We start from the raw sequence: 12,596 nt of genomic DNA, 5'->3' as shown, positions 1-12,596 counted from the left end.
ATTTTTTCTTTAATTTTAAAAGAAAAGCAAGAAGCATGAAGAGTTAAGGAATTGTATTGAAAAAGCGAAACCGCAAGTATTATGATTCTAAGACGAAAGTCTTAAGATTTGTTGCATCGAAAAAGTCGTGGTGGGGCCGGGTAAGGGTAACCGCGATAGAAACTTTCACCGTGGTCGAGATGATAGAAATTGACGAAATATTAGCTATTCGCTGAAAGAAAGAAATGTACCCAATTGCTGATACTATGGTGTAGAATTACCTAACTCACATGGTAAATGAACATAAACTAAATACATGAGCACATGTGGATACATATGAGGCCCAAAATTATGCTTCAACTAGGGAAGTTACGAAAATGGAATAGGTCCAAGTCTACCCAATAGACGTTGGCCATCCATGGAATAGCTTCCAATAGTGTCAAGGATTTCCACCAAACCCCATCTCCTCCTCCCTCTTTTGCTCTCAATATCTTTCCGGGAGCAATGGTCACCTGTAGATGTCAGAAACCGCCGTGTGCCGCCATCGTCGACCGACGTGCCCCCATTGAGTCGCCTTTCAGTCTCTCTGTCGCCATCATCTTCGTTGTTTGATCCCTCAATAGGTTCTCTCTCTCACGGCAGAAGCAAGCAGCAAAAGCAGAGCCTCCCCGTTCCCCATTACCAGCCTTCCCTTCAAATGTTGCGACGCTATTGTGCTTGTGGATCCCTGCATCTTCCTCTTCAGGTGCATTGCCAATTACTAAGTGTGTCTCACATGATGCAATTATAAAGGCGGAACAAACTAAAATGGGTTGAACGTGAAACATGTTTATTTTTAATTGGATTAAAGGCGGGCTTATGTAAAGAGAGGAAAATGGCGATTAAAAAACGAACAGTTTGATTAAAGCGAGGAGATTAAGAAATAATCAGAAACAAGCGACTCCCAAAAGATCAAAGCAGTTCCTCCTTCCGTGTCCCGAGCGGGGGTCCCACTCACCCCTTCACCAACTCTCTCTCGCCCTCAACAAACCCCGTGCCATTCCCGCGTTAATCGGAGGGCAAATCGGGTAATTCGCAGAGGACGGGGGTTAATGGATGCAAACCTTCATATATGATCTCCCCAACCATGGTGCGACGTCGTGGAACCCCACTACCAATCCCGCACCAACCCCAGCCACCCACTTTTTTGTGTTTTTTGCCCTTTTATCTGACGTAAATTTACCCAGGCGCAAGCGCCAGTGCCGCGCGTGAAGGCACGCGACCGACCGACGCGGCTTGTTTTTGGACCCACGGCGGTCGCTTTTCTGACTTTCCAAAATCGTCCAACTATAGGAACTCGAACGGGGGCCAATGCGCGCGTACGGTTGCCTTCCATCGTACGGGGAAAAATACGTATGCAGATGCAGTCCGATCGAATCGAATTATGCGCGGACTGTGAATATCTATTCACACGGCACGTCGACACCATCAAGAAGCACGGCATTAGCTAATCCATTAGGATTTGACTTAACACAAGATTGATGACGATGATTTTTAGTAGATGGTTTTTGTTATGTCATTCATCAATCAAATTTACGAGTCTTGGATAATTTACAGGTAGAAGAGAAATGAAATCTTCTTGGCGGTGTCGATGTATTTTCAAAAGTTTGAGTTTGATCCGTGGACATTCACATCTATGTAGTTTGCTAAGGGGCCGGACAACAACGATTCTAATTCGAAAAAAGTTATTTTGATTAGAATCGTTTTTTTTATTACGTTCTCTAAACGAGATTTAGAAAATTAGAATGTGCTTGATGACCGCACAAAATTTTTATTCCTAGAACATAAATGCGTTTGGTAATTGCACAAAATTTTTATTCTTGAAAATAACTTCTTTTATCAATTTTTGTCATATAAGTCAAATAATTACGTGGTTACTTTGTGAAATTTCATCTTACATTTCGAATTAATTGAAGATTAATTTATATTCATTCTCATATATAACATATTGTATATAATATTTTATTGTGCTATTCCATCTAATTGTCATGTCATAACAAGTCATTTTAAGCTTAAAAAAAGGATAGACTATATTGAGTTAGTGTGTGATTTCGGATTAGATCGGGCCCTCGCATGCCTATACCAAATTGCAACGAAGGGATATCAAATTCGATTTTAGTGTGATTGATGACATGTGTATATGTACATATAAATGGAGTCGCCACCAATCCTTAAGAAAAATAGACAAGGAACCTTATCAAACGGTTAGGAGAAGCCGTTCGATTCTACATAATCGGAGAAATTTGGGGTCCGGAGACTTGGTTACGTTGGTGTTTCCACCGACGCCCTTTTGGCATTGAAGTTGAGTGTTTTGTAAATGTGTTTCATGCAAAATTTTAATTCATTTTTAAACCTATGAGGTAAGCCAATGCTAAGTGTTCACGCAAGTTGTTTTTGTCATTTTCCAAAATTTCTAAAACTAGACAGAGTCTAAAATACTCAAACCTAGGCAAATCACAACCAATGCAATCAAGTGTACAATCAAGAAATTTGAGGCCCTAAGGGCTTATAGAAATGTAGTTTGGGTTTAATTTTAAAGGTGTTTATGATTTCCTAAAAATGAATAAAATATATGAAATTTAGGGAATCTATGCCTAGATTTATGAAAATGAGGTCAAACTAGCCTAATTTAAGCTTTTTGTATTTTTAGGGATTTTATAGAAATTTATCTGATTTTTTAGAATTTTTTTTTTTTTTTTTATTATCTTATATGTTTTTTTAAAATGAGATCTAGTTATATTTTAGGTCGAGTGAAGAGTGATGAGAGGAACTGATTTCATTTTACTTTGTGATTCTTTTTCAGAATGAACTTTTTTTTTTTTTCTTGTTTTTACTTCAAAACTGTTTTCAAGAATATAATCATAATCATAATCATTTATTTACATCACCAAACATGATTCTCATCCTTTTTTATTTCAAAGAACAAAATCGGAGAACTTGAATTGTTGTCATTCAGGCCTCAATCGTTGTAATGGATGGTTACCAAAGGCAAGTTAGATAGATTCTCACAACCGATCAAAGTGTAAATTTCTCTTATTTTGTCCCAATGTAATTATTCCCTTTATCTCTTATTTCTTGACCTAAAACAATTTTTGCATGGCGCCGCCCGACATTTTCGGATTGGAAGCATAACCACAACGGGGTAAAAACCAATATCATCCCCCCACTACTTCACTATTTTTCAGAGTTAGTTACAGGCGCAAGTACATATAGTTGTAAATGCGGGTGAGCGCCATAATTTGAAAGCTTGATTTTTATTTAAAGTTAATTGAGTATTGACATATAAGAAAAAGTCATAAACTTATTGCAATTGTGCCAATTCGGCCCTAAATCTATTGTAATTGTGCCAATTTAGTTCTAAACTTTATTTTTTTGGCCCAGTTCAGTCCTAAATCTTTTGTAATTGTGCCAATTCAATCCACTTTGCATACTAATGTTGACGTGGATAATTTTTAATAATATTTTTTTTTTTTTTTCTCTTTATGTTCTTTTCACTATCTAATACATATTGTATTGTGGCCGGCACGCTCCGGCAAGGGTCGCCGGAGTTGCCCGACACCGGGTGAGGCCATGGTAATGGTGGGCGAGGCTGCCGTCACCTAATGGCCGGCGGCTTCGGTGACCCTTGCCAGAGCTCGCCGGTCACAGTACAGTATGTATTAGGTAGGGAGAATAAAAGAAAGAGAAAAAAAAGGGAAAAAAAAAAACAAAAACAAAAATAAAAATATTATTCACGTTAGCGCTTGCCGGTAAGGTGGATTGAATTGGCACAATTACAAAATGTTTATGACTAGACTAGCAAAAAAAAAAATATTTAGGATTGAATTGACATAATTGCAATAGGTTTAAGACTTTTTTGGTAATTTTTTTCCTAAGAAAAATGGTAAAAAAGTCATAATTTTCTATAGACATGAAAAACAAAATGTTTTATTTTGTTAGGCTCTTGTTTCTCTTAGGAATTTAAAACTTATCATGGAACCATCCTTAAAAAAAAAAAAAAAAAAAACAGAATCAACACCAGTGAAGTTTTTTAACTTTTAACCACCCTGATCTAGAGCAGGCATTGGAAAGCCTCTCACCTCTACTCTCCCAAGCTTTCTCTTCTCTTCACTGTGAGCCGCATATAATTCTAAATCGGATGTTTCTAATTCAATCCGTTATTTGGTGCAAACGTGGAACTTGATAATGATATATCCGAATATTGCCGGACCAAAAGGAAAAAAAATTAACCTAGGAAAGGATTAGTAACATTAGAAAAAGAAAAAAAAAAAGGGACCATTGTAATTTTCTTTTGCATGTGTTGTGTGCCAATATTAGTGCCCTCGTGACGCTGCTAGCGACCCCAATGTGGTGGTCACGGTTGCTAGGGACATGCATGGCAACACTTTGCTTTAGAAATTAACTTCTGGCCAAAAGTTGATTTTTCTATTTTTACTCCGAAAGTTGATTTCTGATTAGAGAAAATTGTTTGATAATGGTTGAAAATTCATACTTATGGAACATTATTAACACAACATTTTCTATGAAAAATTATTATTGACGGTAAAAATTTTTTACTTTATTTTTAATTTTTTAAAATTTCTCAAAAATAATTTTAACTTTTAAAAGTAAAAAAATACTATTTATTTTTTTGTCCCGTGGCCGAGATGGGCGGTAGTTGGAGGAGGGCAGCGGTGGTTGCGGCGGGGGGTAGTGGAGGCTGTTGGCGGCGGGCGGTGGGTGGCGACAAGCTATAGTAGCGGTCGGCGACGGAGGCATGGTTGGGAGAGAGAGGCATTGAAAATGAAAATAGGCCGAAGTGAGAGATATTGATGTTGAGAGATTTCTACTTTTGAAAGAGAAGTAACTTTTTTTAACTTCTGAAATTGGTTCAAAAATAACTTCAGAAGTAGAATTTTGCTTCAGAAGTAGAAATGCAATGTTGCATAATTGAACGGATCTTTGCTTCATAAGTTATATTACCAAATGGATTTCAGCTCCATAAGCGCTCTAAAGCGAAAATTCATTTTTAGAATTGTTACCATGCACGTCTCAAGCGACCATCATGCGGTGGTCACTAGAGTCATTCCTCATAGTGAGATATGAGACGAGCGACCACCGCGGTTGCAATTCCAAGCGACCACCACAACGGTGGCTGCCGTCCTCTCCGATTTCCGTCAAGGTGGTTACTTGAAATCTCTCCGTTCTCATGTTAGTTGGGTTTTTTCTTCTTTTGTTTTTTCGATGGATTTCTTATCCCCTCATCTTACCTATCATATCTTGTCCATACCCATACGAGTGTCTTGACGATCAAACACCGTCTATAAATACATCCTAGTGCTTATAATTAACTACTAGTCGTTCTCACGATAAGAGATACTATTGCTCAGTGACAATCTAATAAATTGTCACCATTTAGCCTTTCTTGCTAACTCGGTAGCAACTAGTGTGGTCCATTGCAACGGAATTCCATTAACTAAGCTTATATTCATTTAGGTCGATATATTTTCTAATGCTCGACCCTTTTTCCGAGGATCCAAAAACATACTCCTAGTACTCCATAGGCCTAAAGGACTATACCTGACCAGGATCAAGTCAAAAAATGGACGCATCAACTTTTTTAAATTTTTTTTTTTGGTCGAACTCTCATGTCAATACATTAAAAGTAACATACCCCATTTGTCAATCTTAAAATACGTCAACAGAGGTAAAAGTCACATACCACAGCCCTGGCTTTAAATGACTGGCAGTCCGCCAAAGCTCGAGGTGCTCCAAGACAGTTTGGCGGGTTTCGAACAAAGGATTTCGCTGTAAAAGCTCGATTGGACTTGAAAATGTCCTCTTTTTTTTTTTATTATCTCGATGTGCATGTACCATAAGTCAAGTCAGATTTATTCAGACAGCCAAATCATCACTTTTCTACTTATATATGCAAAGTCTTACCGTTTAGTAGAATTTGGGGAAGATTTACTTCCAAGATCACAGAAAAAAAAATAGGAATTGAAGAAGATTGAAAAAATTTCCACCTCGCCCCTCCTCCACAAAAAAAAGAAGAAGAAGAAGAAGAAGAAGAAGATTGGAAATAAAGTGCATAGTATCAATTTTTTTCAGACCTCTTGTTCCGACTGTTGGCAACGACTATGTTGGCACACCAACCGACGACCATGGAGATCCAAATCTCACTCCCACGCGCCATCGCAGAGCGCGTGAGAGTTTTTTTTTGGTCGAAACGTGAGAGATGTTACATCTCGCAGAGCCCCGTAAAAAATTCCCAGATCTATCTACCTTCCGGTCCCCCCACCAACTTCGGCCTTATAAATAACACGGCGACCTCTTCTTCTTCCTCGCGCCGTTCTCTCTCTAACCCCCTCGCCGCCCCGTCACTCCGAGAGAAGAACATTTCAGTCTCGTTCCCCCGGTTCAATCTCGGCGAAGGTAAGGGTCCTTGCATCGCTCTCAGCATTCCTCCACTGTTTTACCCGTGCTAGTTGCTTGTTATTGCTCATAGTGGACGCTAGATTTGAGCTGATACTGAACGTGGTTTGCTCGCACACGGTGGATCTGATTGCGTTAGCTCTCCCGCAACTGGGGTCCTGCTCCGAGTCGGCGTTGCATTCGCATAGTTCGCTTTTCACCACTAGATCGTTGGACTCTCTGTTTCTGCTGTCTTCTTGATCTGTTCCGAGCCATTCGCATCGAGCATTTCGAGTGATCGAGATCGACTGGCGAATGCGAACTTGTCTTGACCTTGGAGTTAGACGCGTTAGCTCTGGTGCTTTCTGTTTGGATCGAGGTCCAGTGCTGCTTGTGCTATCAGATCTTGTGTTTTTGGGTGGTGTCACTCTTAGATCTCCGGCAAGTCTTGGTGTTACTTTGTCCGGTTCGATCTGATCTCGCTGGTTTATTTATTTATGCGAATGGAAGACCGTTTGTCTTAAATCGTCTTTAGTTTTTAGTGGCAGATCTGCATTTGTGCCGACACCGGCGATTTTTTTGTTTGGTTTCATATGTCTGTTTCCTTGCTTTCGCCTATTTACGTGTGGTTCTGAGATTAATGTGCGAACAGAGGATCTTGAATTCCACTTAATAATGTCACCATCTTCCAGAAAGGACTTCCTTCTAATTAAAGCTTTCCAAGTTTTAAGGCATCTGGATATTTGTTTATAAGCACTGCACGTACCCATTTACTCAAACTTCCTTCAAGTATGGTTGGATCCACTCTTAGATGTAGACATAAATAGTTTTAGGGGGATCAAGTTTCGTGTGGGTGTTGGTTTTCTTACCAGATCTAGACAAAAGAAACAGAATGGTATAGCCCTTGCATCAGCTTATTACATTATTCAGGTGCGTGACTGAGTTTGACTAGATTACTTACCTCTTGTTGATGTTTGCACGGTGATCCAGAGAAATGGCGTCCCACATCGTTGGATATCCTCGCATGGGCCCCAAGAGGGAACTCAAGTTTGCCTTGGAATCATTCTGGGATGGAAAGAGCAGTGCGGAGGATTTGCAGAAAGTTGCAGCTGATCTCAGGTCATCTATTTGGAAGCAGATGGCCGCTGCCAGCATCAAGTACATTCCCAGCAACACCTTTGCATACTATGATCAGGTGCTCGACACCACTGCCATGCTTGGTGCTGTTCCTCCCAGATATGGTTGGAACGGTGGGGAGATTGGATTCGATGTTTATTTCTCGATGGCCAGAGGAAATGCCTCTTGCCCTGCTATGGAAATGACCAAGTGGTTTGACACCAACTAGTAAGTGGTGGATCTCAAAGAAGTATGAGTATTGATTTTGTTTTGATGTTCAACTAAATCATCTACCTCATTTGGTCCAGCCACTACATTGTGCCTGAATTGGGTCCTGATGTCAAGTTCTCTTATGCTTCTCACAAGGCTGTCACCGAGTACAAGGAGGCCAAGGCGGTATGCACTGGCCTAATTTTATTTTTTCATTCATGCTGTCTCATGAGATCTGGAAAGGTCAAAGTAATGAAACGATTGTTCTTGAAGTTATTATTCGTTTTTTTTTTTTTTTTTTGGGGTCAGGTGAGGGGGTGGGGACTATAAGCAGTAGTTGATGCATCAAATGTCACGTGGTTGATTGGCTTGGTGGCTAATTAACAAACTAGATGGTTTCTGATGAAGGCTTGTGTCAAATTTCTTATTATATTATCTGGACCTACACTATGGGTCAAAACTTTATGAGATTCTGAGATATATAGTGAGGGAAGAATTTCAGCAACTTACTCAACAAAATATTGACTGAACCTCTAGTTATCAATGTGGTGTGAAAAAGTATAAGAATCAAGGATTGCGAAAGTTTTTGTTGATTACCATGAAGGTAACATGGGATGGGAAATAAAGGTCTTTCAACAATTTGGAGGGGGTGGAGTTGGATCTGCCTCTTTGAGGACATTCTGAATTATTGTTGGTGGTAGTAGTCTCTTCATTTTTAGTAAGTTTTTATCAGCTCATACATTTTTGTCTTCCTTGTGCTTTTGCATAATTTTAGCATTTTTAAATCTGTCTGTTTTAAATCTGTTTGCCAATTTTCAGCTTGGCGTAGATACTGTTCCAGTCCTTGTTGGCCCAGTATCATATCTGCTGCTATCCAAGCCTGCAAAGGGTGTTGAGAAGACCTTTTCTCTTCTCTCCCTTCTCGGAAAAATACTTCCCATCTACAAGTAAGAATTTAAACTTTTCTCTAGGAGTTTTCATTTGCTCAAGTTTTGAACGCTCTTCCTGACCGTGACAAACCATTCAGGGAAGTCGTGTCTGAACTTAAGGCAGCTGGTGCTTCGTGGATTCAGTTTGATGAGCCCACCCTTGTGATGGATCTTGATTCTCACAAACTGCAAGCATTTACTGAAGCATACTCAGAACTAGCATCATGTCTATCTGGCGTGAACGTTGTCATCGAAACATATTTTGCTGATGTTCCTGCTGAGGCATATAAAGTTCTTACTTCCTTGAAGGCTGTCACTGGATTTGGATTTGATTTGGTCCGGGGAACTAAGACCCTTGATTTAATAAAGGGTGGGTTCCCCAAAGGCAAGCATCTCTTTGCTGGAGTTGTTGATGGGAGGAACATCTGGGCAAACGATCTTGCTGGATCACTCAGCACCCTCCATGCTCTTGAGGGCATTGTGGGAAAAGGTACTATTTTATGCATATTTTTGTCAAATAGTATGTTTTAAGTATCTGCAGGTTATGTATCCTTAAGTTGATATCTGAAATTCCTTATTTATCTGCAGACAAGCTTGTGGTCTCCACCTCCTGCTCTCTTTTGCACACTGCTGTTGACCTAGTTAATGAGACCAAGTTGGATAAGGAAATCAAATCATGGCTTGCATTTGCTGCTCAGAAGGTCGTTGAAGTCAATGCTTTGGCCAAGGCATTGGCTGGACAAAAGGATGAGGTGCGGTCTGTTGTCTTTTTGTTAAAAATGATGCTGAAAAGCAGCATAATATGCCCACACTGTCTCTGTTACTACTAGGTACTCTAAACAGCGTTAATCCATATTCTTAGCTTGTTTACTAGAATTATATTCTGAATTTCCATTGGCAGAAACCAATGCAAATGACTTGTGGTGGGTCTCTTAATTACTGGGTGTACTGAGCTACATACATATGGCAACAACTGGGTGAATACAGTTGTTAGCATGCAAAGTTCTTAATTTAAACTGGGCATGTCAACTAGCGCCTTTGAAAAAAATAAAGAACTAGCGCCTTTAGGCTGTTTGTTAAGCCTAATGTTCAATTTGCAAAGTATTGATTCCTAATATCGCGAGAGGGTATTTCAATTCTTTCTACCAATGGCTTTGTTTTCAGGCATTCTTCTCAGCTAATGCTGCTGCTCAGGCCTCAAGAAAGTCCTCACCAAGAGTCACAAACGAAGCTGTCCAAAAGGCTGTATGTTCCTCCACTAGCTGCTCTTCATCTTTTATGAATTCCATGTTACCGATTAAATAATGTTCCTGATGTCTTGAACTCTTGATATTCTTGTCTCTCTCAGGCTGCTGCTTTGAAGGGCTCTGATCATCGTCGTGCCACAACTGTGAGTGCTAGACTTGATGCTCAACAAAAGAAGCTTAATTTGCCAGTCCTCCCAACAACCACCATTGGCTCCTTCCCTCAGACCATGGAACTCAGAAGAGTGCGCCGTGAGTACAAGGCAAAAAAGTGAGTAAACTAGGTATTCCTTTTCTAATTGAACGATGATTGATATGACACAGGGCTGTTATTCTTCTTGTTATGACCCTCTTTGGTCCTCTGACTGTGCTTCATTATAGGGTCTCCGAGGAAGAATACGTGAAGGCCATCAAGGAGGAAATTAACAAAGTTGTCAAGCTTCAAGAGGAGCTTGACATAGATGTCTTGGTTCATGGGGAGCCTGAGGTAAGACAGTCTTTGAATCTGATATTGTAATTAAAGACAGATTATGCAGAATTGATAGATAGATAGGATCTTGTGAGCTATGTTTTCTTTCTTTAACATCTTGATCTGGATGTATCCAACGCAGAGGAATGATATGGTTGAATACTTTGGGGAGCAGTTGTCTGGTTTTGCTTTCTCTGCTAACGGGTGGGTGCAATCTTATGGATCTCGTTGTGTGAAACCGCCCATCATCTATGGTGATGTGAGCCGCCCCAAGCCAATGACTGTCTTCTGGTCCACCATGGCCCAGAGCATGACTGCTCGCCCGATGAAGGGAATGCTTACAGGCCCTGTCACCATTCTCAACTGGTCCTTTGTCCGAAATGACCAACCCAGGTACGGAAGAGCATGAACTCCATCTGTACATGGGATCCCAGAAAGAACATAAATTTTATTTCTTCTTCTGGGACTAAGGTAATATATATTCATTTCACAGGTTCGAAACTTGCTATCAAATTGCCTTGGCCATCAAGGATGAAGTTGAGGATCTTGAGAAGGCAGGGATTAATGTTATTCAGATTGATGAGGCAGCTTTGAGAGAGGGTCTGCCACTGAGAAAGTCTGAGCAATCTTTCTACTTGGATTGGGCTGTCCACTCTTTTAGAATCACTAACTGTGGTGTCAAGGATACTTGCCAGGTTCCTTCATAGCTCCCTTCCTTTTTATCCTGGTTTTTCCATTTTTTATTATGTGGAAACTCCATTTCCTGCGAATGCTGATTCCGCTTGGCGGTTTTTATTGACCGGCAGATCCACACTCACATGTGCTACTCCCACTTCAACGACATCATCCACTCCATCATCGACATGGATGCTGATGTCATCACGATTGAGAACTCTCGCTCGGATGAGAAGCTCCTCTCAGTTTTCCGCGAGGGAGTCAAGTACGGTGCTGGGATTGGCCCTGGCGTCTATGACATCCACTCTCCCAGAATACCGTCAACCGAAGAGATTGCTGACAGGATAACTAAGATGCTTGCTGTGCTCGAGACCAACATTTTGTGGGTTAACCCAGATTGTGGACTCAAGACTCGCAAGTACACCGAGGTCAAGCCTGCGCTCAAGAACATGGTCGCTGCCGCCAAGCTCCTCCGCACCCAACTCGCCAGTGCTAAGTAAGCGGTATACCAGATTTGGGGGAAGTAAAACTTCCCGAGGCAATCTATTCTTCCTACATACGACAGTGTATTCCTGTCTTTTATCATTGATTCAGCAATTGTGTTTCTTCATGGAATAGTAGAAGCCACAAACATACTCTTTGGAGTATTTTATTTTTGTTTCAGTCCTCTCTATCTCTCTTTCTCTCTTTCTCCTGGAAAATGTTTTGTGTATGTAAGAGGATGGAAAATGAGTAAAATTATCATTACCTCTTGTGCATCAACGTCATGCTTTCGACTTCTTTTCTATGGGTACTGTCCCTTCGAAAGAAACTTCCCTCCTGTTTCATTTGAAAACTTTCTGATGCCTGCTGCCAAATACAGGCCGGTTCGGATCGGTTCAGGTCTTCTTGACACCCCAGTTCTCGTACATAGTGGATAGTTATAAACTAGCATTCCTCGTGAAACTTCTCCCAAGTCAATAAATATACATTCAGAGCCTTTCAAAATCTCACTATTCGGAAGTTAAATCGGTTTGACAGAAAAAGAGAGTTCAAATCAGCATCCTAGCAAAAGAAGCCAAACACTCGGGAGGGCAAACAACACATTTCCTGTTCTAGGTTGAATGGTGATCCGCCGGTCCGGGTCGGTTCAGCGCTTGCTGATACAAAGTGAAGAAGTGGAAATCATGCTCGTGCCATGTCAAGTTAAGGACAACTTGTTAGACACGTCAGATCGAATATGACTCGTTTTGTAAGACTCACGTAGCTCTTTTAATTAAAGGGACAATAGCACTAGACCACTAGTGGTCCTTGAACATTTTCTCGTGGTTCTAATCTAGTCTTGGACCAAATAATTGGAAATCTAGTCCGTAAATTTTGAAAAATCAACTTAATGTGGTTCTTCCATTAGGTGCTGCACCGTGTCATTTATATTTTTCCGACTTGGAATGCCAAGTCAGTGTTGACTTGGTCGAACAATTACGTGGCTGACCACATCCTCTTTAGTTTCCAAGTCAGCATCTCTTCTTTTTTCTTTTTGTCCCTGCTCTCTTCTTCTTCTTC

General features: G+C 40.6%; 1 protein-coding gene across 1 annotated transcript; it reads left to right on the top strand.

Moving 5' to 3' along the window:
• The first annotated feature begins 6,301 nt into the window (after nucleotides 1-6,301).
• LOC115737739 (5-methyltetrahydropteroyltriglutamate--homocysteine methyltransferase) lies at nucleotides 6,302-11,816 on the top strand. Its single transcript, XM_030670055.2, has 12 exons — nucleotides 6,302-6,432; nucleotides 7,402-7,755; nucleotides 7,836-7,923; nucleotides 8,557-8,684; nucleotides 8,765-9,156; nucleotides 9,255-9,418; nucleotides 9,831-9,911; nucleotides 10,015-10,181; nucleotides 10,292-10,397; nucleotides 10,522-10,772; nucleotides 10,873-11,074; nucleotides 11,186-11,816. Exons 2-12 carry the CDS (start codon nucleotides 7,406-7,408, stop codon nucleotides 11,552-11,554), a joined length of 2,298 nt encoding a protein of 765 aa, XP_030525915.1. The 5' UTR covers nucleotides 6,302-6,432; nucleotides 7,402-7,405; the 3' UTR covers nucleotides 11,555-11,816.
• Nucleotides 11,817-12,596: the final 780 nt, after the last annotated feature.

Source organism: Rhodamnia argentea, chromosome 7, assembly GCF_020921035.1.
Source record: "Rhodamnia argentea isolate NSW1041297 chromosome 7, ASM2092103v1, whole genome shotgun sequence".
Lineage (NCBI taxonomy): Eukaryota > Viridiplantae > Streptophyta > Magnoliopsida > Myrtales > Myrtaceae > Rhodamnia > Rhodamnia argentea.
The sequence above is the reverse complement of the archived record's forward strand: the minus strand, read 5'-3'. Positions and strand labels throughout refer to the sequence as shown.

Bases quoted from the DNA above. Each gene is read 5' to 3' on its own strand.
- LOC115737739 (XM_030670055.2), top strand. From the start codon at position 7,406: ATGGCGTCCCACATCGTTGGATATCCTCGCATGGGCCCCAAGAGGGAA. The intron at 8,685-8,764 runs GTAAGAATTTAA...CAAACCATTCAG, and splicing joins AAAATACTTCCCATCTACAA to GGAAGTCGTGTCTGAACTTA. The intron at 9,419-9,830 runs GTGCGGTCTGTT...CTTTGTTTTCAG, and splicing joins TGGCTGGACAAAAGGATGAG to GCATTCTTCTCAGCTAATGC.